Source organism: Myotis myotis, unplaced genomic scaffold (assembly GCF_014108235.1).
Source record: "Myotis myotis isolate mMyoMyo1 unplaced genomic scaffold, mMyoMyo1.p scaffold_m19_p_4, whole genome shotgun sequence".
NCBI lineage: Eukaryota > Metazoa > Chordata > Mammalia > Chiroptera > Vespertilionidae > Myotis > Myotis myotis.
This window is the reverse complement of record NW_023416346.1, coordinates 105,913,256-105,940,641: the sequence shown is the minus strand read 5'-3', so window position 1 is coordinate 105,940,641 and position 27,386 is coordinate 105,913,256. Positions and strand designations below refer to the sequence as shown.

General features: G+C 41.4%; 1 protein-coding gene across 1 annotated transcript in view; it reads left to right on the top strand.

The window, feature by feature from the left end:
- Nucleotides 1-27,386, top strand: part of CFAP47 (cilia and flagella associated protein 47) — a 469,227-nt gene that overhangs the window by 38,770 nt on the left and 403,071 nt on the right. The window contains 6 exon segments of the mRNA XM_036304204.1: nucleotides 2,055-2,290; nucleotides 12,007-12,196; nucleotides 13,271-13,484; nucleotides 18,155-18,315; nucleotides 19,217-19,398; nucleotides 19,499-19,595. Coding sequence (XP_036160097.1) covers nucleotides 2,055-2,290; nucleotides 12,007-12,196; nucleotides 13,271-13,484; nucleotides 18,155-18,315; nucleotides 19,217-19,398; nucleotides 19,499-19,595 — 1,080 coding nt within the window.

Here is a 27,386-nt window from a genome sequence, read left to right as displayed (position 1 = left end):
TGTCTCAAGAAGTGGCAATTCCGTCATTTCAGTTGCTCAGCCCAAACTCCTTAGCATCATCATTGATCATATGTCTAATTTCATAGTCTACATCCAATCCATCAGCAAATGTTGTTAACTCCCATCAAATATAGATCTTAGCCCTGGCCAGGTAGCTCAGTTGGTTAGAGCATCATCCTGATATCCCAAGGTTGTGGGTTTGATCATTGGTCAGGGCACATACAAGAAGCAACCAATGAGTGAATAAATGGGTGGAACAACAAATCTCTCTAAATAAATAAATAAATAAATAAATAAATAAATAAATAAATAAATATATCTTAAATCTGACCATTGCTCACCAGACATATTTGGCTCCTTAGGATTTTTGGAACATGCCAAGCAAATTCCTACCTTAGAGTTTTGTCCTTGATGTTCTATCTGGAAAGCACTTTTACGAGATTCACATGATTTTTTTCCAGTCTCTTTATACATTTGCTCAAATGTCTCCCTATCAGAGATGCCTTTTTGGATTCCCCCATATAAAAGAGCAGCCCCAAGATCATGTGCTCTGTCTTACCCTTGTAGGAGAGGAAAAAGAATTTTTCTTCTACTCTTCTAAATTCTTGATTGAGACCCACTATAATAAAAGATAGATAACAGGAGAAGAACCTACCTAAGTTTAATAATGTATATTTCCAGCATAGTTGGGAGATACCCAGGAAAACTGAGTAACTCTTTGAAATAGCCCAGGGCACCACCTTAAATACCACCTCCAGCTAAAGACAAAAGATACTGGGGGTGAGGAGCCAATTATGGGAGATTTTCAGGCAGACAATAGTAAAAGAGGATAAGGTTATTTTGCAGTTTTAGGTCTGTGCCTTCTCCATTGATAAGAGTTCCTTGCTGGTGCAGAGAGGAAGACACCCTTACAAATGGATATTTCCCTGATAAATGTAAAGTCTCTTACAAAAGGGTAACTTCTAGGTTTTCAGAGTTTTTCCTGTGTCTGCTGTTTCTAAAATTTCCCTTATGCCAAAAAGGCATAGTTGGGGGTGACAAATTCTGATCCCCTTCACCCTAAGTTACCTTTCTACATAATGCTTAATCGCCTCTGAAATGGTTTATATTTACTTATTTTATTGTCAGTGTCACCTCACTAGAATGCAAAGTCCCTGAGAGCTTGAACATTGTCTATTTTATTCACTGCTGTTATCCCCAAGGCCTAGAAGAGTAATGTTAGGGTTTTTTGGGCCTGTGGGGCTGTAAAAGAATTCACAACTGAGAGAAGGGGGCGGGGGGGGGGGGGGAGAGAGAGAGAGAGAGAGAGAGAGAGAAAGAGAGAGAGAGAGAGAGAGAGGAGAGAGAGATCACTTTATTTTCCCTGAAAGGAAAGGGCCACTCACTGCATTGCTAATCAATACAAAGGTGAGGAAATAAACAATGGCCTGCTTCTTTAATGGCTGCTGTTGCTAGGTGACAAGGAAGGGAGGATTTTTGGGCTGAAATTGAGCAGACATCAGGGAGGTTGTCTTTGTTAGTTCTTCAGGAGTGGGGCGGGGCAGGTGTCCTGGGGAGGTGTCTTATCAGTATTTTCCCAGAGTTTTCCCAGAGTCTGTAAAACATTCTTAGAGCAAAAGTTACAAAGAATTCAAAAAGGGGGGCAGCTTGGGTTTCAATATGAGGGAGTAGAGCCCTTTTACTAACTAGAAACTTTCTAGCCCCCATTTTCCAGGGAGGAGGAGGGGTATGCAAGAATGTAGCCTTGAAAGAAGCTTATCTTTGTCTTGCAGTTGAACAGAGGGGTTGTTTGAATCAGAGGAGCTGACAATCTTGGGGTTTAATTACCAGGTGCTTCTCATAAATTGTGGAAGGCCACAGCAAAGAAAAAGAAAGGCCTTCTTTTTTCCTCCTAACAAGTACTTGGTGCAGAGAAGGCACTCACTGTTTTTGTTGAAGGAAAAATTGAATGAGCATCAGATCTTTCAGATAACACTTTTTTGGACTGAGCAAATACTGTATATTTTGGATTCCCAAAACACGTTTATGTTAAAAAGCAACTATTGTTTTTACAGATGATCAATTTCAGAAACTGGAATTAGCACTAACAGGTTCAGGACTTCCTGTTATAATGCAATTTAATTCAGGAAGCTTTCTTACTTTCCCAACTTGTTCCTTTGGTGAATATTCAACGATTTCATTTATTATGAAAAATCGATCCAAAACACTTCCTGTGATGTACCACTTTAGAAAAACCGCAAATTTTAGAGTTAAACCTGAAAGGGACAATATTGATGCAGGATGTATTCAGGTAAGATAATTCTTCTATGCTTTCACATATTCAAAAAAAATTTTTTTGCACCAATGTTTATAAAGTGTATCTCTTCTGTGGTATAGTAATGAATACTTTTGTATTGACATACACTATCCATAATTATTTAAGTGCTTCTCATCTGCACAGAAACACATCTGACACTATAGGAAATGTAAAGAAGTGCAAGAAATAGTTACAGCTTCTAAAAAATTGTTTTTCTGAGAGAGTATTTATTTCTCTACTGCCCTAGAGGCCAGCCCCTAAGTATCCTGGCACTCCCAGGATGCAGGAATAGGCCCCACAGCCCTTGTTTAGACAGTGGAACCCAGGAACAAGTGTGAGATGCCAGCATGCCAGCAGCTGCCAATAGCAACAAAAGGTGAAAAGGAGGTGGGAGCCAGGTACTCATCCCAATCCCAGAGATGCTAGGGGGAGTCAAGATTCTTTGGGTCACACTGTCAGACTGAAGGCTGGCCAAGCTGGGGTATACACCTGGCAGAAGTGGAGGTCCAATGCCTGGGCAGAAGCTGTAGCCCAATTGCCTGCCCCAGTGCCAGCTAACCCAAGACAAAAGAGAGAGATTGTGGCTGTTTTGCCTCTGAGGCGCCCTGGCTGTGTCCTCCCATGAAGTGAGGGAATATGGGGCAAAACAGCACCATAGTGCTAAAGGGGTGAGTTTCTGAGCCTTTTGCATATCCCTCCCCGTACCCCAACCTCTACCCCCGGCTCTTCAGAGGCAGATATGGAAGGCATCCTGCAGCCGCTAGTCACGGGCATTGTGTGCCTGGGGCGCAGTGAGGGGTGGCAGATCCAAGGGCAGGCTGTCAACCGGATGCCCATCATCATCAGATAGGCCAGCATCAGGTGGGTAGGAGCTGTCTGAGTGCAGGGAAGGTGACAGGTCCAGGCATAGGCTCAGATGCTTGTAGTTCTGGATCCTCACCTACAGGCCCACAGGGGCCTGTTGCACCCCATTATCTACTTGTTCAGTAGGGCTTGTGGTCCCATGTGGGCAACGCCTGCCTAGCAGGGGCATAGTGTGGGCATCCGGGACGTAGGCTACGCTACGTGGTTCAGAACGTCACATCTGCGGCTGCGCAGACTGTAGACTCCAGCTCCAGCCAGGAACGAGCGGGACTCATGGTGAACAGAAGGCAGATACCTCGTGGTGGTGGTAGGAACCTGGGACAAACACAATCTGCATTTCTCTGATGTCTCCTCCAAGGGCAGCCAGGAGGCTTGAGCAGCAGCGCTGCCTCCTTCCCTCCATCATTCCAGCAGGTAAGCATTTTTTGAATGCACTAAGGAAGTATAAGACATACACCGACAAGTAGGGTTTAGGAAGAATGCCAAATAGTGTGTTCAAAAGAGAGCCGTAACAAGGTGTTGATAAAGAAACTCAGAGGGCAGTGTGTTTTCTCCCAGCCAGGTAGAAAGGTCTTCGTATAAGAACCAGACCTTCAAGGTTCAGTAGAATTTTCAACTTTGAAACTTAACTGGCCCTAGCCTGGTATTGCTGGTGCAGAGCAGAAAAGTTGAATACCAAGGCATATATATGTGTGAATACCAGGCCAGCTTATGGATGTCAGGGGCTGCTTTTGTCTTTCTCACTACTGTCTGCACTCAGGTAACTCTTTCCCAGAGCCTCTAAACCAGGAGTTGGTTGACTTATGGTCCACAGGCCGAATCTGGCCCATTGCCTGTTCTTTTAGGTAAACTATTACTGGTATATACCTGCTCTTCTGTCTGTGGCTGCTTTTTTAATCAAGTTCAGTTTTTCTAATTTTTCTTTTATCTGTTGTGCTTTTAGTATCATATCTAGGTAGTCATAGAATATCTAAGGTCATTAATATTTGTTCCTATGTTTTTGTCTTAAAAATTTGAGTTCATTAAATGTATTAGCCATTTTGAGTTTACATGGTTTTATTTAGAGATCCAGATTCATTCCTTTACATATTGATGTCCAGTTATTCTAGAATCTTGGCACACTTATCAAAAAATAAATTGACTGTGAATGTAAGAGTTTATTTCTGACCTCCAAATTATATTTTACTTCTTTATGTTTATCCTTATGCCAGTACTACTGAGAAGGCTAAAAAGGACTAATTCAAATGTAATCCTGATATTTTGGGGGCTAACAATTGGAATCCATGCCAGCAAGCTAACCTATAATTAAGTCATTACTTCTTCCCAGAAACTGGTCTTGCAGAACCTGTTACAGAGGCCATAAAACTGTGAATAGTGCACTGCCCCAGAAAATAATCCATATTTGCGGGACAAGACCATAGGGAGATATAAAAAGAGGCTCCTTGCATGTTTCGGTACTCAGATTTGGAAGCTATTCCCTGAGTCCACTGGTGTAATTAAACAGTGTCCCTCCATTTCTTTAAAGTGTCGCTTGGTTTTCTTTGGTTTTCTGCAACACTACAATGTACATACCGGTTAATATTCTAGTGATTTTTAAAATTGAAAAACTTGAGTCATTGCAGTTTGCTCTTTTTAAGAAATATTTTTAACCAATTTGGGACCCTTTGACACCTATATGAATTTTAGAATAAGTTTACAATTTCTGTAAAAACAAATAGAGAACAACCCTTAAAACAAAAACAACAGCAACAAAATAGCAGCTGAGATTTTTGATAGGAATTTGTATTGAATCTATAAATCTGTTAGGTTAGGTGGCTCAGGAGGCGGCGCAAGAAATAGAGTCCAGTGAATCAGAAAAGAAAGGAAAGGAAAAGGTTTATTCTGCGTCCCCGGGAGACCCACGTACCCCAAGGACAGGGCACGTGGATTCACGCCAACAGGGAGGGGGGCGCTTTTTTTATACTGCGGTTGGGTGAGGGGCGGGGACATGAGCTGAGGAATTCTCTGCTGCAGGGAATGGGCGGAATATTCAGGACGAAGTTCTTATCTGTGTGGGGGTATGTGAATTCAGGGAGAAGAAGCTGGTATCTGTGTCTGGCACCTTGATCTGTGAGAAATTCCAGGGGAAGTCCATTATCTTGTCATGTCTGCATGTATCCTATCCTGGGCTCTCTCCGACCTAACAAAATCTATTTGGGAGTATAGCCATTTTAATGATATTAAATCTTACAATTCATGAAAATTGGATATCTTTCCATTTAGTTGTCTTAAAATTACTTTTAATTTTTTTTCTTTTTTTTCAGTTTTCAGTGTACAAGTCTTGCAATTCTTCTAAGTAATTATTTCTAAGTATTCTATTTCTTCCTTCTTTCCTTCCTTCCTTCCTTCCTTCCTTCCTTCCTTCCTTCCTTCCTTCCTTCCTTCCTTCTTTCCTTTCTTCCTTCCTTCCTTCCTTCTTTCCTTTCTTCCTTCCTTCCTTCCTTTTTTCCTTCCTTTTTTCCTTCTGTCTGTCTGTCCCTTTCTTGTGTTTGTTTAGCCTCTTATTAGCTTTAAATGGTAATGCTACTCAGGTTGCTGTGATGTTCAGCAGTTACTGCTCATGTTTTTGGAGGGGACCAAAACTTTGGGGAGAGAGTTGTTCACACAGAGTGAGTGCCGAGTCAGGTCAGTTAAAGGCGTGCCCTCATAATAGACTTTTCAGCCAGCTTCCAGATAGGACAGATAGGGGCAGTTCTCTGGGCATGGGTTTTTTGAGAACTCCAGAACTATTTTTTCCCCTCAGTGGCTGCTAGGCTGGTGGTTTTTTTTTACAGCTGCCCCAGTTGGAAGACTGTTGTTTTTGTTATGCCCAGATTTCAAGATCCCCAAAAAACCATGCCAGGGAGCCAGTCCGATGCAAAAGCAGAGGGTCTCTTATACAAGCTCGCTTGGTCCCTCCCCTTGCCTCCATTACTGGGTGCAAGAGAGAGCCCCGAATCCCAAGAGAACAAAGAATTTATAGGGCTTGGGGTCGGGAGGGAAGGGTGCAGCTAGGGTCTGGTTACACAAAGACGGGGGGGGGGGGTGGCCAGCATACTTTTGGCCTTGGGCTAGTTTCCCCCGCTTTCCCATTGGCTGGGATAAGGGCAGGCTGAGTAACTGATACACCCTGTGGCTTTTTCTTGGAAGAGGGGTTAAGGACACAGCCATCAGTCCTGCTCTGTCCTTTCATTACCCCCTTGTCTTGGAACTTCCGGCTCAATCATGAGACAGACTGCATTTCTATTCCACCGTTGCTAGAGGCCCGTACTGGGCACACAGAACTATCAATTGAACTATTCTTATAAGCTTAACAAATGGTCCGGTGGAAGGGAAAGAAACCATTTTAGCTTTAACAACTTCTATTGAAATAGGATTTTTCTTCTTAAAATTCCTCCATGGCTATTAAATAGCCAAATCAAGATTAATTTATTTACTGTCCTGATGTTTGCATAAACACAACAAGAATGGTAACTGACTACCTTTGCTGGAATTTCATGGTTGAACCTTAATGTGCCCCGTAGGGCCAGGAAGCCAAGCCATCCAGCTGCCATCAAGCCTGCCTCCAGTACCGGCTGAGTTAGGTGAATCCCTCACCTGTAGCAACTCCACCTGAGCCCATGCTCCAGGCTTTAAGGCCCATCTCAGTAGCCCTCCTACTCCTTGCGGCCCAGAGTGTGTGGGGGTTCTGCAGGGATGCAGAGGCATCTTTACTGTTCCCCTTCTACTCTTACCAACCGCCAGTGATGGTAGGGCATCAGCCTGACGCTCCAGCGCCAGCTGTCTTCAGGGCTCCCAAGCAGGATACCAGGCTTTCTTCGTGGCATTCTTACTGGCTTCAAGTCTTTAGAGCTCAGATAGGGTTCTTCAAAACATGATACTCCAGTCAAAGTTTTCCGTTAATAAAACCACTATTAGGAACCAGTCTTACTGAATCTGTGCAAAGAAACGTACTTATTTAGCATTGCCAGATTTCGGAGGAATTACATAAGGAGAAAAACATACTGATCTACTCTAAGATTTTCTGACTTTCCTTGCTAATTCCTTTTCATGGATTTAAAACAAAACAGCAACTGATGGTATAAAACCTTCTTTCTATGCATAACCATGCCTCAGACCTTCTATTCTAAACAGTCTTTTTCCAGCTTTACTACCCCTGACATGGGCATGGTGACTCAGGCCTGCAAGACAGTATTACAGGCTGCCAACTGTTAGCTGTCTCTCAACAGAGACCAAAACCTGATGGGCATCCTTCCCTGCCTAGTTGGGCACCTGCCCTTTTGGCAGCTAGACACCCTTTACTTTTGGGGGTCACCCTACACAGCTTCCTTCCAGGACAGCCAACATACATTCAAACCTGCAAAAGAACCAAAGGTTAATATAACATATCAATACAATGAAACATAATATTGGCATCATGGCTGCTTCAGGTAGCCAAATCTTCTACTAAACATGTGATCCTATAAATGGTCCTTGTCTCTTTGGAGCCATGTCCATGAAGATGCAGGCATTATCTAAGTGTATTACACAGTATTGTGGGGGCTCCTGGTGACAGGAGCGATCGCGAGTCATGTTACCGGCATCAGGCAGGTCAAGCACTCCGTAGCTTGAGCTTGAGCGGGTTGCGTTGATCTCGATTGATCGATGCTCCATTTGGTGATGAAGTCTTTCCGGATGGACCCAGGTCGCGACGCCGGCTACCTTGAGAGCGGTGGGGGTCTTCAGCACCACAATGTAGGGAGCCTTCCAACGTGGCTCTAGGGTCTCCCAGCAGTGCCTTCTGATGTAGACCCAATCTCCTGGTCTGTGCTGATGAGGAGTTGGGGTTGGGCTGGTCTCGTAGATGGCGCGGAGGCGTGGCCAAATGTCCTCATGCGCCCTCTGGAGCCCTCTCAAGGAAAGAGATTGTTAAAAAAAAAGCCACCCAGTCCTCGCCAGTCTCTGAGTCAGATTCCTCCTCTCTTGGAGAACTTCAAAGTTCTGATGGCTTCTAGGTAACCCTGTTTATCAGTTATAGCGCCCTGCTTTTTTGTCTTTCTACCAGTTCCCTTTGTGGCAGAACAGCAACCAGGCCTCTTTCAAGGGAGTGCGCTAGAAGTGGGTATCAGCCCCTCCTTAGCTAGCAGCAACAGGTACCAAACTCTTTCAGTACATTTGACCAGCTTCATTCCCGCCCACCTTTACAGATTCTAAGGCCCATTGTTTTCCTTTAACCAGCAAGCTAAATGACACTGGCCTGTATTATTTAATTCAGCATAGGCAGGGGGAAGGGCCCATGAAATCTCTGCCCTGAGGAACTGTGAGCCCCACCCTTAAATGTCCCAATCAGACTGGAAAAGTCACAAATATCTTTTAAATCTACCCCAGAATTCCAAAATCCCAACCTAGCACAGAATATATTTCCACACTTACATGAACAAATACAGTCTTGGGATCTTGAGCAGGTAACAGGAACACCACCCAAGTCCCCTGATGGGGGCCTGACAGGAACAGATGTGGGGGCCTCCCTTTCCCACGTCCCAGGATGGGATTCTTGACCTATGTCTCATCCAGATAGAAACGGTACTCACATTGAACAAGGAAATCAAGACTAAATAGACACGATAACTAGATACATTCCCCATTAAGAACTTTGAGGTGCATGCCACATTTATACCACAAAATACCAACAAATCAGTTTCAGTTGTGTCAAGATACAGAACAAGTCCCTGAACAGAGGCGGTAGAAAACTGCCTAGGAATGCTTCTTTCCTATCTTTCTAAAAGATAGTCCAGATTCGAACCCTTAGCCAGTCCGAGTTTCAACTTCCCTCTGGAAGTCCCAGAGACGGTGAATACCATCTAGAAGCCATTCCTCCAGATACAGGACAAGTCCCTTAGAGATTCTTGATAATCTACATCAGTAATCCATTTATACAATCCCCTAAAAGTTAAAGAGGAAGGAAAGAACCATTCAATGCCCTTCAAGAGGATTAAACACATTGGATCCTCTGACGTTTCAGGGGTACCAAGGAAGGAGAAGTTAGGCCATGTCCAGCCCTTCTCACAATCCATCATTAGTGACCAGTCCCAGCTCACTGGTATATTATCCATTTAACATTTCTTTTTTCCTCCTATCACACCAAGGCCATGCTTTCCAGGTAGCTAGAACTCTTAGCCTTAATTCTTAGGTGATTAGCAATACATTTTAAGAGACACAGAAATTTCACTAGTTAAGCAGAGACAGCATGCAATTTAAACCATAGCTTTGGGTAAACACATTGTCTAGAACATAGGTTGAACTTAGGCATATATTAGCTGTTTATACCTTTTATAATCATTTTAAAGAATATCAATTAAATTTAAACTGGTCCTTGCATCAAAAATCTTCAGTTGAGGTCACAAAATCAATCCTCTCTTCTCAATCAGATCAATAAGCAAAGGCATTTTCAATTAATAGATTAACTTCTATCATTTCGACCTCATACTAGGCATATTTTGATCAACATTTCAGTATTATAAATTTCAATGCTTTTAGATGATTTGAACTTAAAAGTTTTAAGTTTCCAGCCAATAAGCCTGGCATAGCTGCTAAATTTCAAAATGGTCACAGTTTTCCTGCTGGGGAAGTCATAGCTATTCATATGTAAACTTGACTATCAACTTTCTGGTGGTACTTGCCTCAGGGCGGGAAATTTCAAAAGAGCTACTTTAAATGGCCTTGGGAAACCAGCCTGTATTTCTTTTTCAGGTTCAACTTCGCCATTTTTAAGGCCAAAACAGTCTCGGGTTTTTATTCTGTACACAGCAAAAAGTCAAGTTCAGCTCAAAACTATGCTCACTCGTTTTTAAACTGGCCTTTTCCCTTTACATGTGCACAGAAATCCCGGATGCATTTATAAATTTGTAAAAGCTTTTCAATTACAAGAAGGATTTTAATTTTAGAATACTTGGGGAGGGGGTGACCTGTTTCCACAGACCCTCACTCAGGCGGCCGCCCGACTGCCACACAAAGGAGGGGGGAGAGCAGTCCCCCTCCCTCCACACTTTCACCAGACATTCATTCAGAGTTTAAACAATCCATTCAATTCCTAACAACTTCCCCATTCCTGAGGGAGCTCTAAAGCCTCCCCCAATCTCCTTGAAATGATTAATCACAATACCCAAAGGAGCAGTCTGAGTCCACCATAACGTCCATCCAGCAAGTCCACAAAATAAAACGGAAACACAAACAACTAAAGGGCCCAAGAAAGTACAGCCTTCCCACTCCATGGAAGCAAAAACCGAAAGCTAGACGATGGCTGCGCGCCAACCAGCGGGAGCGACCCGCCTTTTCTCAGATTGAGGGGTTCCTACAGACCTTCCGACTCCGCGGAAGCAAAATTTCCCCTCTTCAGATGGAGGATCGAGGCGTCCCCCAACTCCTCCACCCGTCTCAGATTGAGGGGGTTTCTACAGACCTTCCGACTCCGCGGAAGCAAAGCTATACCCCTCCAGATGGAGGATCAAGGTGTCCCCCAACTCCTCCCACCCTTGATCCCCTAGATTGTGCGGGCGATTATGATTACAGATTTCAGAAGTGAGCTCACACAAGATAGATACAAAACACAACAAAACACACACAACACAAACAGGACCTACCGCGGTCAATCAGGCCCTCCGGACTGGGGGAGCCCTCGATGGTGTTAGGGATCCCGGATGAGCCCCCAAAATGTTATGCCCAGATTTCAAGATCCCCAAAAAACCATGCCAGGGAGCCAGTCCGATGCAAAAGCAGAGGGTCTCTTATACAAGCTCGCTTGGTCCCCCCCCTGCCTCCATTACTGGGTGCAAGAGAGAGCCCCAAATCCCAAGAGAACAAAGAATTTATAGGGCTTGGGGTCGGGGGCAGGGTGCAGCTAGGGTCTGGTTACACAAAGACAGGGGGGGTGGCCAGCATACTTTTGGCCTTGGGCTAGTTTCCCCCACTTTCCCATTGGCTGGGATAAGGGCAGGCTGAGTAACTGATACACCCTGCGGCTTTTTCTTGGAAGAGGGGTTAAGGACACAGCCATCAGTCCTGCTCTGTCCTTTCAGTTTTCAGAGGAGAGCACAGAACTGGGATTAGGGGAATGGGATTACAGGAAGTAAAAATGCCACAAAACCTTTTATTTTTTCAGATATTCAGCCATTTCGTTCTTAAATAAATACTCATTTGTTTTTTGCAAGCTTTTAGGTAATGTTCAAATAACTGAGAACTTGATTTTCACATTTATTCCAGTGGTCTTTTTTCTGTTTGTAGAGGAGTAGAATTCTGGAGGTCCTTAATCTGCCATTCTAGAAATGCTTAAGTACCATTGTTCTTAATTTTTTCTTAAATAATTTTCTAATAATATGTATTACAAAGATTTCTCAATACTGCATATATTTCTAAATAACTCAAATATCTCCATGATGAACTAGCTCTCAAAATTTTATAAACTGTTTTTTTGGATTTTTTTTTTTTCTAATAGTACAGTATTATTTTCTTAATCCATTTGGGCTGCTATAACAAACTATCTTAGACTGTGTAGTTTATTTCTCACAGTTCTGGAGGCTGAAAGTCCTAGATCAGCCAATATCGTCAGGTGAGGGCCCTTTTCCTGGTTGCAGCCCATGTATTCTCACATGGTAGAAGGGACTAGGGAACTCTATGGGGCCTCTTTTTTATAAGAACACTAATTCCACTCAGGAGGGCTCTGTTCTCATGACCTACTCATGTCATCTTCTAATTCTATCACATTGGGCATTAGGATTAAACATGAGTTTTGGGGGTTCACAAACATTTAGCCTATAACAACTGGTTTTCTTTTTTTTCTTTTTTTTTTTTAGGAAGTGACATGTTCATTCATGCCACATCAAGTTGGAGCCTTTACAGTGAAGCAGTACATAGACTTTATTGGCCCAGTGGCAGATAAAAATTTTCAGTCTTTATTGCTGAGACCTTTTTATCATATACATTTAGTTTTCAAGGGTGTCTGCAAAATTTCCAACAAGAAAGTTGTGTTTCAAATTAATCCTGGTAAGCTATCATGGATCCTTACCTTTTTTTTTTTTTTTTTGTAATAGGTTAATACAGGATTATCTTAATATGCTAATTGTTCAGGTCTATATGTCAAATGTGGTCTGATCTAGTGATTCTTACCTTTGAATGCCTCAAAATCACCAGAAGGTCTGGTAAAGTAGATACTGCTGGCCTATATCCCAGCATTGATTATTAAGTAGGTCATCGTTGGAGCCCAAAGATTGGCATTTCTAGCATGTTCCCAGTAGATGCTGATATTGCCATTTTGAGTGTCACACTTTTGAATATACTGGTTTAATGATCTATGAAATTTGTTGAATATTTTAATGGTTTTTCTATTTTATTCTTCTACTTTTGGTATGAGTGTATAATATAAATTGGTTTTGGCCATTTCATGGATATTCTTGTTGTTTTATCTAATCCTCAGTTATCTTTTATACATTGTACCATAGGAAATTGCTGATATTTAATTTTTTAACCTGTACAAATTTGTTTCACGTGGGCCACACAATCCTTCAGTTACCATGTTTATTTTTCATGCATTCATCATTTTACTACAGTGTTTTGTTTAGGTCCATTTATTAAATGAATAATTTGTACTTTCTGAGTACAGTAGGTCCTCGGGTTATGGTGGAGATCCGTTCCTATGGCGCGACGTAAATGCGATTTTCACTGTAAGTCGGAACCCACCTACATAAGCACCTACGCCACTCACATGGAGCACATACACAGCAGTAATGAAGTGAAACAGTAAAAAAAAAATTTAAAAGAAAGATAACAATTCCTGACCTTTACTTGTGGTAAATAAATAATAAAAAACATAAGGCACATGTGTACATACCTTGAAATGATGGAACTTTTTTTTTAATAAATAAATGGGAGATGGTGACATAACCACGAAACGACGTATTTTGAGTCCAACGTAACCTGAGGACTGCCTGTATGTTTATTTATTTAGGGATAAGCTTTAGTTTATAACCAATGGTCTAGTAGTGCATTAACTAACTCATGGATGTCTTTTGGAAAACTGAAATAAGATATATGTAAATTTAATGTCCATTTCTATGAAAGGCATATCCCCTATCGCCACTAATCCTACGGGCCAGTTTGTGGTCAAAGATTTGACAAAATACAAGGAATGTGCTCCTGTTGCAATGCTTCAATCAGCCTTGACAACCATTCACAATCATAAGCCAAGTAAAGAGTCAGTGCAGGATGCTCTGGTAGCCTTTCCCAATGACCGAACTGCAAGTATCAGGCCTGGAGACCAGGATAAACATTTCAGGTAACATGCTATATTAAAAGCCTGAAATTTTGAAAGAGTCAGTGACCAACAGGATATGCAGAAGTTTTACCATATACCGCTGTAATAAATTAATAATGGTAATCATAATAATGATGGTATTGATGATGATAGTAATAAAATTTATCTTTTTTTTTCCATTAGAGATGGTTGTTGAATGATACTGTATTTGCTTTATCTAACCTTTTATCACCTCTACTCTGTACTTGCCAGGAAGTGAAAGGTTTGCCAGATTATTCTTAAAATATGCTGTTGACAATTATAGAATAACTAGTGCTCCAGTGCACAGATTCGTGCACATTGAAAGGAAATTAATTAAAAGGTGGCTGGGAGGGCGGGACTGGGTGAGACAGGCCAGACACACTCTGGAGCCAACCTCCTGGGGTCTCTTCCTGACTGGCCACACCTGGGGCAGCACTGTGGCTTGAAGGGTGTCTGCAGAGTGAGTGGGGTCCTTCTGGCAGGTGGGGTCCCTCAGCATGGCCTGCAGGGATCAGGCCGAAACCAGCTCTCTGATATCCCCGGAGGGATCCCGGATTGCAAGAGGGTGGTTCTCAGGTGACGCACCCCAGAATAGGGTCCCCTTGTCTCTGGTTCCGGGGTGCATCACCCGAGAACCGCTGCTGCCAAGTCACCACAGGTCTGCAGGTCCTGCATTGAGCGTCTGCCCCCTGTTGGTCACTGCACATCATAGCTACTGGTCAGAGAGTCTGCCCCCCTGGTGGTCATTGTGCATCATAGCTACCAGTTGGATGGTTGGATGGTCACTTAGCCTTTTATATATATAGGTAATAGAAATAATCACCTTTGGAACTCTATGAAGGCCTCAAAGTCATTAACTTTGTCCAAAAGCTTGAATTTATCTAAGATTAAAAAAACATTTAAAATTGTGAAAAACCAGTTGTCCTCATTGTTAGCGGCAGCTTCATCATCACCATCATCAATCATCCTCATCCTCATGATCACTATCATCATCATCTTTGTTCCATCCCCTCAAAGTCAGGCTTCCAATAACATTTTCCAAATTGAGCTAAAACTTCCCTAATTAGGATCATAAGTGATGTTAAACCTCAATTTAAATTTATCTAAACCTCAAATAAATTACTTCCTTACCAATACTTAGAAGAAACTCAGGCATCCTGACATCTTTATCTGGGCCATTAGATTAAGAATGGTTTTTATACATTTGACACTGAAATGGGTTTCTTTTCTGCCTGCTTATATGCTACTACTAGACTATCTAAACTTGATAATATCCCTCCTCTGACTTTCTCTACTTGTCTCTACCTTTGGTGAGGGATTAAGCTCCCTTAATTTTACAGCAATACCATTTGATTTGTAAGCCATAATTGTTTTATTCTTCACAGTTGGAAAATTCTGGGTTTTTATATAGTCTGTTTTACTAATTTATTTTACACTTCCATCCATATCAGCCTTTCTCTTTTTTATTTGACAAGTACCATAAAATACAGAAGCATAAAAATCACTCAGATTACATTTTAAGTAAATATATATAATAAAAAAGGAAAACCTATCTCTCCCTGTGATTCATTATACTCCATCCCACCCTGTAGTGGTAGCTGCAGGAAAGTTTTTTAGCGTGTTCTTTTAAATTCTTTCCTATGCTTACATATATCTTTATAGAGATATAAAGTATTAATGTTAACATTTTATTTCTGTCTAAATTATTATTAAGCAGATGGTCTAAAAATACCACAATTTTTTTTGAAGAAGGCTAAGTATTTCCTATTTATTCCATGACCATAATTATTTTTTTCAATTCACTGTTTTCCATACTAATAGAAATGGGCAAAATTTTGTCCAGTTATTTTCTGGCTAGCAATTAGTAACTAAGTAATGAAAATTTTTAGTATATTAAATCATTGTTAATTATTATTCCTGTTTTATTTTCAATGCACTTTTACTTTTTCAGATTTTTAGAAGAAAATAAGATAGAAATTTTTGTCTAGTTTTTGTTTACTGCAGTATGTCCTGTACTTAGAATAGTGTCAGGCATATAGTGAGCACTCAGTAAATATTTTTTAATAAATAAATCAGTTAAAATGTTTTATTTACATTGTAATTTTTGTCCCCTGTAATTTACACATAAAAAAAATCACCTACTCAAAGCTGCAGAGGTATATGTTGAAGTTAAGCTTTTCAGGAGCTGATAATCACTTAGATATATTAATAGCCAGCTCTTTGTCACTTCAGGCATCTGTATGTATAAAATCCTAATATGCAAATAGACAGAATGGCAGAACGACCGGTGGAACCACCAGTCGCTGACGTGCAATGACCACCAGGGGGCAGACACTCAACGCAGGAGCTGCCCCCAGCCCCCAGGCCCCAACTGGTGGCAGTGGTGGGGGGTGGGGCCAGCGAATGGGTGGTGCCAGGACAGCCAAGGCAGGTGCGAGCAGGGCCACCCTCCCTCGATCTCCCCACAAGTTGCCCCACAGAGGGAGGTGACTGGTGGCAGTGGTGGGGGGCGGGGCTGATGAGTGGGCAGCACCAGGTGAAGGCAGGTGCAAGCAGGGTCCTGATTACCCTGCCGGTCGCCCCACAGATCAGCCCTGATCACTGGCCAGGCCTAGGGACCCTACCTGTGCACGAATTTCTTGCACTAGGCCTCTAGTTTCCTATAATAGTGTATCCTCAGTTAATAACTACGGGCTACTGTACTCTTTTCCAAGTCCATCCTTCTTGTTACAGACAGGAACTTCACAAATAGGAATTATTTCTAGGTTCTAAAGGTGGTTAAGATTCACAGAGTTGAAAGGGAAATTTTAATATCAACTATCTTGAATAACAAAGCATTTGTTTCTCTCTTATTGCTTCACTCTCTTAATGACTTTAACTTAGAGTTAAAGCAGTCTGAGTGTAAGTATTGAGGAATTGTTGAAAATAAGGAGAAATATTAGATTAAATTTCATTTGACTGTATGACTATAGTAGTTCCCCCATATGCCTGAAACCATGGATAGTACCAAGCTCTATATATGCTAGAGTTTGTCCTATACATGCATACCTATGATAAAAACACAGTAAGAGATTAACAACAATCTATCTATATAAAAAGCCAGCAACCAGAATGCTATAATGACCGGAATGACTGGTTGTTATGATGCCCACTGCGGCCAGCAAACCAGCCCGAACTGGGGTGGGGCTGGCCAGCCAACCTCCCGTGGCCCCTCCTCCAGGCCAGCCTTGCTTTCAATTGGCCTCTCCCACCCCATCAAGGGTGGGGCAGCTGGCCAACACCCCTGCAACCCCTTCCTTGGGATGGCCCCGCCTCTGATTTCCCCCCCCAATAAGGGATGGGGTTAGTCGGCCAACCTCCTGAAGCTCCTCCCCCCCAGCTGGCCCCACCCCCATTTGCCCCCCTTACCTCAGTAGGGGGCGGGGCCGGCTGGTCAACCTCCTGCAGCCCTTCCCCCACCTGGCCCCACCTCAGATCGGCCCCCCACCCCAATTAGGGTGGGGCCGGCCAGTCAACCACCCACAGCCCCTTCCCCCAGCTGCTGGCCCCCGATTGGCTCCCCACACTGCATTCTGGGGCGGGGCCTGCCTGCCCACCACCCACAGCCCCTTCCCCTGGCCGGCCCCACCCCCGATCAGCCCCCACCACCCTGATTGGCTTGCATCCCCTTCCCCCAGCCAGTTCCATCCCTGATGGGCCCCCCATCCCAATTGGGGGTGGAGCCTGCCGACCAATCACCTGCCGCCCCTCCCCCCCAGCTCTGATTGGGCCCCAATCAGGGCCCAGCTGGCCAGACCCCACCTGTGTACAAATTCGTGCATTGGGCCTCTAGTAACTAATAAAATAGAGCAATGATAACAATATACTGTAATAAAACCTGTGTGAATGTGCTCCCTTGTGTTTTCTCTCTCTCTCATAACTGATCTGATAAACCAAGAAGGTTATAGTGTGACAGGTGGGGAGCATATGCAGCATGGATACACTGGACAAAGGGGTAATTCACTTCCAGGGTGTAATGGAGTGGGAAGGCTCCAGGTTTCATTGCGCTATGCTGAAGAGCCTGACATTTAAAACTTATGAATTGTCTATTTCTGGAATTTTCCATTGAATATTTTTGGACTATGGTTAACTGAAACTGTGGAAAGTGAAACCATGGATAAGGTTAGCCTGCTGTAATGGGATCATACTTAATGAGTTAATTATTGAGGATGAGAATCTGCTTAATAAAATTTGCTGAGAATTGAGGTAGATCAAGGCCGGAAGATATGAATAATTATACTTTTTGTTTTTGTGTGTGAAAAATATGTGGTGGGTAAAAAGGAAAAGCATGAGCCCAGTTAGTGAATATGAAATATAACACTAATCCGATTCAGATCTGTTCCTATCTGTAATCTAGAATTCTCTAAATTGTTTACTTGACTAATTCCCCAAGAGTGGGTTCAGGGTAGCGGCCATTAAATTTTTTATGATTTGGTTAAGAAGGAAACTATAAATGTTATCGTAGTTCTCTGTGTAAAAATGTCTTGATATATAATAGGATATGAGATAAAGGACTAGAATCTGTCCTATTCACCATTTTATGCCTAATCCATGGTATAGGTGCCACTCAATAAATACTGATCAAATAAATGCATGTATGAAAATATTAACATGACTTGCTCATATTGTAGGACGATTTTCACAAAGGTTCCAAGGCATAACTATGTGGATACTGAGTTTACGTATACTGATTCTGAAGTACTACAGAAGAAAGCACATGAAGACTATTATAAAAACTACATTGACTCTTTAAGGAAGGCACGCCTGCAGAAAAAAACAGGGAAGAGGTAAAGTTCACTTCCCTAAGCAATATGAGACCCAGATTGTGATGCCTATAGACCCAGATTTTTTTTCTTTACTCCTTAGTTTCTCTTTAGTGATTCAGATGACTTTTTCATATATGAAAATAGTAAAACCTTGAACTACTTTAATTGTAATGACTTACTTTCTCACCTTTAATTTGGGAATATCTGGTATGCGTTTCCCCAGCAGCAGATCCTAAGACAGGGATGCCAGCACGAGCTTTTCAGAGTGTTCTTTTAGGAGAAATGTGTACAGTGTGAGAGAGGCAGGCTAGGGCAAGGGAGGGAATTGAAGAATGGTGTGTTTCAAATAAAGTTTAAACTCAGCCTGGTGCCTAGGGTCTGTTGAACATAAATTATAAACCATAGTTGTTCCTGCCTTAAGCCAAAGCGGCTTGCTTTTGTGCTCCATATCAGTTGTTGACTGTGAGCTATTCCTGAGTGTGGTGGGGTGAGCATAACTTCTTTGGGGAGGTGTTTGAGAGTGGGGTCTCCTCAGCAGAGGGCATTTTTTTAAAAATATATTTTATTGATTTTTTACAGAGAGGAAGGGAGAGAGATAGAGAGATAGAAACATCGATGAGAGAGAAACATCGATCAGCTGCCTCCTGCACATCCCTACTGGGGATATGCCCGCAACCCAGGTACATGCCCTTGACCGGAATCGAACCTGGGACCTTTCAGTCCGCAGGCCGACGCTCTATCCACTGAGCCAAACCGGTTTCGGCTTTTTTTTTTTTTTTTCCAGAGGGCATTTTTATGAAGATTAATACATCAGTCTGCTTCAGTGGGGCAGCAATAACCTGCAATAGGAGGAAAATTTGAGTTTATAGATGTAGTTTCTAAAAGACTTGGCCTCAATTTGTTATTATTATGATTTCAGCAAGGAAGAAGTGTATGCATATGACGATCTAGACATAGGATTATATCCAGCTTCAGGTCTGAAGTCACCCGCACTCTTACAATCGGATTTGCAAGTAGTGGTCCCACCTTTAATACAAAGTGTCAAACCTTACCAAATGCTGTGTACCAGGAATATAGAAACCAAGGAAGCAAAGGCTCTAGAAAGAAAGGCATGTGCAATATTTTACTTTTGATTATGCCATAAGAATTCTTAAATTACTTTTTGCTAATATTGAGCAATTAATTTTGGAATAATTTGATTTTTCACAGGTTATCAAAGCACTTAAATCGACCCCATCCACACTTCCTGAAAAACGTGATTGCAAATTAATTTTGACACCAAAGCAAATTCATCAAGTAATCGTTGGTAAGAATTTATAAATACCTACTAATGTTTTTGTTTAACAGATGTATTCAAGTACAATTAATATTCCATAAAATTTACCAGTTTAAAGTATGCAAGTAATGAATTTTAGTAAATTTACAGGGTTATGCAATCATCATCACAACGCAATTTTAGAATGCTGCCATCACTCTGACAAATGTAGCTAGTTACTCCATATTCCCAGTCCTATCCCCAGACAACCACTGATAAACTTTCTATCTCTAGATTTGCCTGTTCTAAATATTTTGTATAAAATGAATAATACAATGTGTTCTCTTTTATATTGTTTCTTTTACTTAGCTAATGTTTTTGACGTTCATCCACGTGGTAGTAGGTTATACATTTTTTTTTTTTAATCCTTACCCGAGGTTAGTTTTCCGTTGATTTTTGGAGAGAGTGGGAGGGGGAAAGACAGAAAGAAATAGCGATCTGAGAGAAACTCATCGATTGGTTGCCTCCTTCATGCACCCCAACCAAGGCCTGGGCTGGAGAGGCGCCTGCAACCGAGGTACATGCCCTTGACTGGAATCAAACCCAGGACCCTTCAGTCTGCAGGCCAACGCTCTATCCACTGGGCCATACTGGCTAAAGCGTAGGTATACATTTTTTAAAAAATATCTAAATAGTATCTAATTTTGCCCTGGCTAGTTTGGCCCAGTGTTTGGAATGTTGGCCCTCAGACTGAAGGGTCCCGAGTTCTATTCTGGTCAAGGACACATACCTTGGTTGCAGGCTCAATCCCCAGCCCTGGTCAGGGGTGTGTGGGAGGCAACCAGTCAATGTGCCTCTCTCACATCTACGTTTCTCTCTGTCTCTACTCCTCCTTTCCACTCTATCTAAAAATCAATAAAAAATATCCTCAGGTGAGGATTAACAAAAATTAAAAAAAAATTAATAGTATCTCATTTCATCAGAATACCACATTTTATTTATTCATTTAACATTTGATGGACATTGACCTGTTTCCAATTTGAGGCTATTGTGAATAATGCTGCTATAAACATTCACATACAATTATCACCCAGGGATATTTTTCCCATTGATTTTTGGAGAGAGTGGAAGGGAGGAGAAGAGAGGGGAGGAGAGAGAGAGAGAAAGGAAGAGAGAGCGAGAAAGACTAATGTGATAGAGACACATCTGTTGGTTGTCTCCTTCATGCCCTGACTGGGGCCAGGGATCAAGCCTGCAACTCAGCTATGTGCCCTTGATCAGGAATTGAACCCGCAACCCTTGGGTCCACAGGCCAACACTCTGACCACTGAGACACACCAGTTGTTTTCATTTCTGTTGGTTAGATTCCTAGAAGTGGAATTACTGGGTTGTATGGTAAGTTTATGTCTAACTTAAATAACTGCCAAAAATTTTTCTAAAATGAACTCACCAAATTACAGTCCCAACAATGTGTTTTGACAACATCTCTAGTCATGAGTTAGGAAACAAATGACAACTCCTTCTTAACCTTGCAGAGATGTTATGCTGTGCCCTTCCCTAGATAATTTTCACCCAGGCTGTTAAAGGATGATTACAGTTAAAGAAATAATGATGATAGTGGTCTGAAGAGGGAATTCCCATTTCCTTCTATGCAGGCCTAGGGTGGCCTGAGATTCGGGAAGAAGATGATTAATTGGTATGGATGTCCTGTCTCCCTCTAGGGAAAATACAGCCCAAAAATCCCGAATACCAACTCTGATATTATCCAGATTAAAGGAGACATCAAAATATGTACAAGATCAGAGGCAAAGCAATGGAATGTGATTAAATATCATTTACTGTGCTTCCATTTTGTGCATGTAGATAGGCACTGGGCATTATAGTCCCATGAGTTTACCTCTTACTATTGGGTGGTAAATGCTATCTGTCTTCCACATTGGTGACTTGTCAGATGATCAGATCTATACAAATGCAAAAGGAGCAAAGTTAGAGATTACAGTGTCCACTGCCTGTTCTACAACTCCTCCACCAACTTCTCTCCCTTCTTCACCTGCTGTCCTAGGCATTCTAATAATGGCCCTCTGGAGCAGGGCACCTGTCTGAGTTTACAAGGTCAGCAACTCTGATGATGGGAATTTTAAATCAGTTGGAGGAAGCATGTATGGGGGAGGCAGTTTATGAAATTGGCAGGATGGTGTAGGGGAGGAAAAATTTTTATTTTACACTTTTGAGTTCTTTAGCTGGTTTCTTCATTTAATTGACCTAAGACAGATTATTAGGAGAAAAATAAATTTAGTTTCATACATATGGGAGCACCATCCTAAATAATAAGGCTAATATGCAAATAGACCTAACGGTGGAACAACTGAACAACCGGTTCCTATGACGTGTGTTGACCACCAGGGGGCACGTGCGGAACATGGTGGGCATTGGCCACAGCAGGATGGTGGAGCAGGTGAGTGGGGGCGCCAGATCAAGGTGAGGTGCTGGTCGCTATCATCAGGGCGAGCCTCTGGTGGTTACTGAAAATTCTTTGCTCTGGCGTGCCACAGTCCCCCCCCCCCCCCCCCGCTCATACCTGCTGCTGGCGCTGGCCCCGCTTGCACCTGCTGCTGGCCCCAATTGCTCAGGGCCATCAGTGGGTGCAAGAGACGGCTGCTGGCCCCGATAGCCCCTCAGGGCTTCTCCACCTCTCCCTGCTCTTGAGGGGTGATCGGGGCCAGCAGCCGCCTCTCGCACCCGCTGCTGGCAATGGCCCCACTCGCACCCGCTGCTGGTGCTGGAGCCACTGCTCACACTCACTGCCAGTGCTGGCCCCGCTCACACCCGCAGCCTGTGCCACAGCTGCAGCTTGCACCCGCTCCTGGCGCCCAGCACCAGTCCCCATCACTCGGCGCCATCAGCAGGTGCGAGCAACCGGCCCCTATCGCCCCTGAGGGCTTCTTCCCCTCCCCCTGTTCCTGAGGGTTGATCAGGGCAGCAGCTGCTGCTTGAACCTGCTGATGGCTCTGGCCCTGCTAGCACCTGCTGCTGGCGCCAGCCCAAATTGCTCCTCGCCATCAGCAGGTGCAAGCAGGGCTGGTGCTGTCAGTGTGTGGGAGCAGCAGCGGGGCTGCCAGCAGATGGGGCCAGGGGGCCATAGTGGGAGGGGCTGGGTGGGGGCATGGAGGATGGGCTGAGACCCGCCCCTGTGCCCACCGCAGCCTCGTGGCCCACAGTTCCTTTCAAGGTGCACGAATTCATGCACTGGGCCACATATGAAACCCAAGAAAAAGTCAGACAGTTGAGGCTTATATGCTATCATGAGCTGAGGAATGGGTTAGGAGCCTGGAGCTTCAAAGGAGAGAAGGGTAATTCATAGGACCAGAAGAGCAGATGTTTGCCCTGCTACATAGACAGGTCATTCAGATAAAAGTTATCTCTGGTAATAGCTCTTTCTCTGAGCCAAGGCCCTCTGAGTTCTTTAGGTAGTCAAGAGAGGTAAAAGTTTCTCTTGAGTCTGCAGGGTCTTAATTGCCTTCAGCTCAAAATAATCCACATGCTAATGTGACATTTTGGGGTCAATTATTCTGTTTCTCTTCAAGGGTCACTCTCACTTTTATACCTTAAAGGTTGCTTTCCCAGTCTATGCACAGAACAGGGTGTGGTACTCACAGAAGATATTTTAGTTAAAGAAAATTTTGCTCTATAGTTACCATATTTTTAAAAATTGAAATGGCTGTCAAGAGATACAATAGAGGATTTGGAGATTAATTGAGTCAATTAGTTAAAACTATTATAGAAGTCTGGGTTACATTGGAAGTTGCGTGAGGTATTGTTTGTTTCATTAGCATATGTCCAGTCATTTTGGTTTTAAGCTACCATTTATTTATTTATTTTTTAAGCTACTGTTTATTGATGCATTATAAGCCAATCATTGTGTTGAATAATTTACAAACAGGATCTTATTAGACCTTTAAATAACATAAATAACTTATGAGGTAAATTATTTTATTTCCATTTTAGAGGTGAGTAAAGCAAAGCCCAGAGGTGAAACAGTTTAATCAAATTGCTCAAATATTGAGGGGAGGGAGAGGATTTGCCACATTTTCTGTCTTGATTTCTCTTCTCATTTTTTTATCCCCTCCTGAGGATATGTTTTATTGATTTTAGAGAGAGAGGAAAGGAGGGAGGGAGGGGTGAGAGAGAGAGAGAGAGAGAGAGAGAGAGAGAGAGACATTGATTGGTTGCCTCCCGTACATGCCCCAACCAGGGATTGAACCTGCAATCTATGTATGAGTCCTGACCGGGAATCAAACCTGCAACCTTTCTCTGTATGGGACAGAGCTCCAAACGGATGAGCCACCCAGTCAGGCAGGGCTCATTCCTTTTCACAATCAATGTTTTTCTCTACAGTGTATTTCTCAGCTTTTTTTTTTTTAACCAATTTCCTTTTTCTCTACCTCGTAGTATGTTAAATCATAATAGAATTTTGCATTTGTTTTCATAAAATATATGTCTGCATTTTTGCTTTGATTTTTTTTCTGTCTCTGTTTTGCCATTAGAGTACTATTGGCCTCCTAAACAGAGCTGGGACAGTTAGGAAGTGTTCTTTCCTCTACTACATTCTAAAAGAGATTGAGGAGCATTCTTTATATGTTAGACTTCTTCAGAGATACCATCTGAGTAAGATTTCATTTTCAGATGATGTGTAATTACAAATTCAATTTCTTTAATAGTTGTAGGTCTATTCAGATCATCTATGCCATTTTAAGAGAGTTTTGGTAGTGTGTGTATTTTTTGTTGTTTTGTTGTAGAATAGATCCCCTCCAACTAAGATTTCATGTTTATATGTATAGAGTTATTTGTAGCATTCACAAATTATCCTTTTAATGTTTGAGTCAGCAGCATCTGTAATGATAGAGAGCCTGTTACCTTCCTACTACTGGAAATGTATGTCTTCTTTCTTATTTTTCTTTTTCAGTCTTGGTAGTCTAGGTTTATCAATTTTATTGTTCTTTTCAAAGAACCGGCATTTAGTTTTATTGATTTTTCTCTATAAGTTTTCTGTTTTTAATTTCAGTGACTTCTTCTCTTGTATTTATCATTTCCTTCTGTTTGCTTTAGATTTTTATTTAGGTTGCATTGCTTCTAGTTTCTTGAGGTGGAATCTTAAATTATTGATTTAGACCATTTTTTCCATGATATAGTGATTTATTGCTATACATGTCTTACTAAGCAGTACTTTAGTTACATCCCACATATTCTTACATATTTTTAATTTCTTTTACTTCGTTATTACCTAATTTCCGTTGAAACATTTACTTTGGCTCATTGGCTATTTAGAAGTGTGTTATTTATATTCAAAGATTTTTCTGTTTTCTTTCTACTACTATTTTCTAGTTTGATTCTATTTGGTCAGAGTGCACACATGTATGGATTCAATTGTTTTAATTTTTGAAGATTTGTTAAGTTTGATCCTGGATGTGGTCTCTCTTATTGAGGTTCATGTGGCTTGACAATAAGTTGTATCCTGCTGAAGGTTCTTTAAATGTCAATTAGGTTCCTATTAGTTAATGGTATTGTTAGGAAATTAGGTAAAGCTAGGGGGAAAACCATTTCAAAGGTTTATAGAATCACCCGGTGTTCACACAGGTCAGGAGTAGTGACTGAAAGTTCCCACCTGGCAAACTGGACAAAACAAACAAACCTTATAATTCATAGGACATTGGGGCAGAGTACTCAGAAGTTCTTGTCTCAGTAGTGGAGAATCATTATTACTATTCAGAGTACTGCTCTGGTCTCAGGTAACTTTCATAAAAGCAAGGCCAGGAAGGATCTATCAGTTTCAAAGTAACTTTCAGGACAAAGCTCAAGAATATTTATAGGAGTACAAAACATATCTAGCACATAATACGGTAAATACTATATTTGACATCCAAACAAAGACTACTAGGCATGAGGCAAAACAACCCCTAATAAGGAGAATAATGCATCAATTAAACCTACCCAATACTGATATATATGTTAGAATTGTCAGACAAGGACATTAAAGGGTTTTTATAATTATCTTCCACATATTAAAATAATTATTTAGAGACATAAAAGACATGAAAAAATGATCCATATGATCTGTAGGTTCAACCCAATTCCAGTCAAAGCTCCATCAGTATCTATTGTAGAAATTGACAGGTTCATTTTAAAATCACTTGGAAAAGCAAAAGAATTATAATAGTCAAAACAATTGTGAGGTGAACGTGATAACCACTACACTATGGAAACATGATAATAGTCAAAACAACTGTGAAATAGGAAAACAAATTGGAGATAAAACAGTACCTGGTTTCAAGATTAATTACAAAGCTACAGTAAGGAATACAGCGTGACACTGGCATAATTATAGATACATAGACCAATGAAACATAAGTGAGTGTTCAGAAATAGACCTACACATATTAGACAACTGAATTTTGACAAAGGAACAAAAGCAATGAAGTGCAGTAAGGATAGTCTTTTTATTTATTTTATTTTTTATTGGTTTCCTTTTTTTTAAGGATAGTCTTTTTTAATAAGAAGTGCTGGAACATATGAGCCATACACTAAAAAAATAAAAACGAAAAACTAGAATTTGTATCTATGTCTTACATCATATACCAGAACTAAATAAAAATACATCATCATCCATGTGCTTCCCTATAGAAGGAAGCATAGGAAAAAATGTCTGTGATCATGGGGAAAGCAAAAATGTCTTAGATATCACACAAAAATACGATCCATGAAAGAAAAAATGGATAAATAGGGATTGATCAACTTTAAATACATCTGCTCTTCAAAAGACACTAATAAGAGGATAAAAACAAACCATAGATTGAGAGAAAATATTTGCAAATTATATATCTGATTAAAGAATTGCAACCAGAATGTATATAAAACTTTTGAGACTCAATTTTGAGAAAACAAACAACCCAATTAAAATGGGCAAAGGGTTTGAATAGATAGTTCATTAATCAAAAGCTACAGCTGACAAGTAGGCACATAGAATGATGCACAACATTGTTGGTTGTTAGGGAAATAAAATAAAACCACAGGGAGATAAATCTATTCGAATGGCTTAAGTTAAAAGAAAAAAGCTCACCATTTCAGTTGTTGTTGGAGATGTGAGGGAACTGGACTTTTATATATGGCTAGGTGGGGGATGTGAAATTACCCACTACTTTAAAACAGTTTGCCAGTTTCTCATAATTTAAACATATGTGTATCATATGATCCATCCATTCCGTTTTCAGATATTTATCCAAAAGAAATAAAAGTATATGTTCGAACAAATATTTATACACAAAGGTTTTAGCCGCTTTGATTGTAATAGCCAATATCTGGAAACAATCCAAGTGACAATCAACAGGTGAATAAACAAACATTCACCTATGATAGACTACTACTTAGTAATATAAAGGGATGGACTATTGACTCATGAAACAGCATGAATGAATCTCCAAGGAATTGCTGAGTGAAAGAAATCAGAGAAAAACTGTACAACTCTGTATTATTCCACTCATATGAAACTTTAGAAAATGCAAACTAATCTACAGTGACATAAAGAGGATGAGTGGTTGTCTGGGAAAGGAGAATACAGAGGATGGTGGGAGGGGGAGAATATAAAGGGGCATATTTTTAAAAGAAAACTTTTTAAAATGATGGATATTCACTCTCTTCATTGTGGTTTTTTCCCAGGAGTAGACAAGTCAACACTTATGAAATTCTACACTTATAAGCATATATGGTTTACTGTGTATCAGTTATAATTAAATCAATCTGTTAAAAAATAAAGCAGGATAAGACATAGTTATTTAAATTGTTATAATA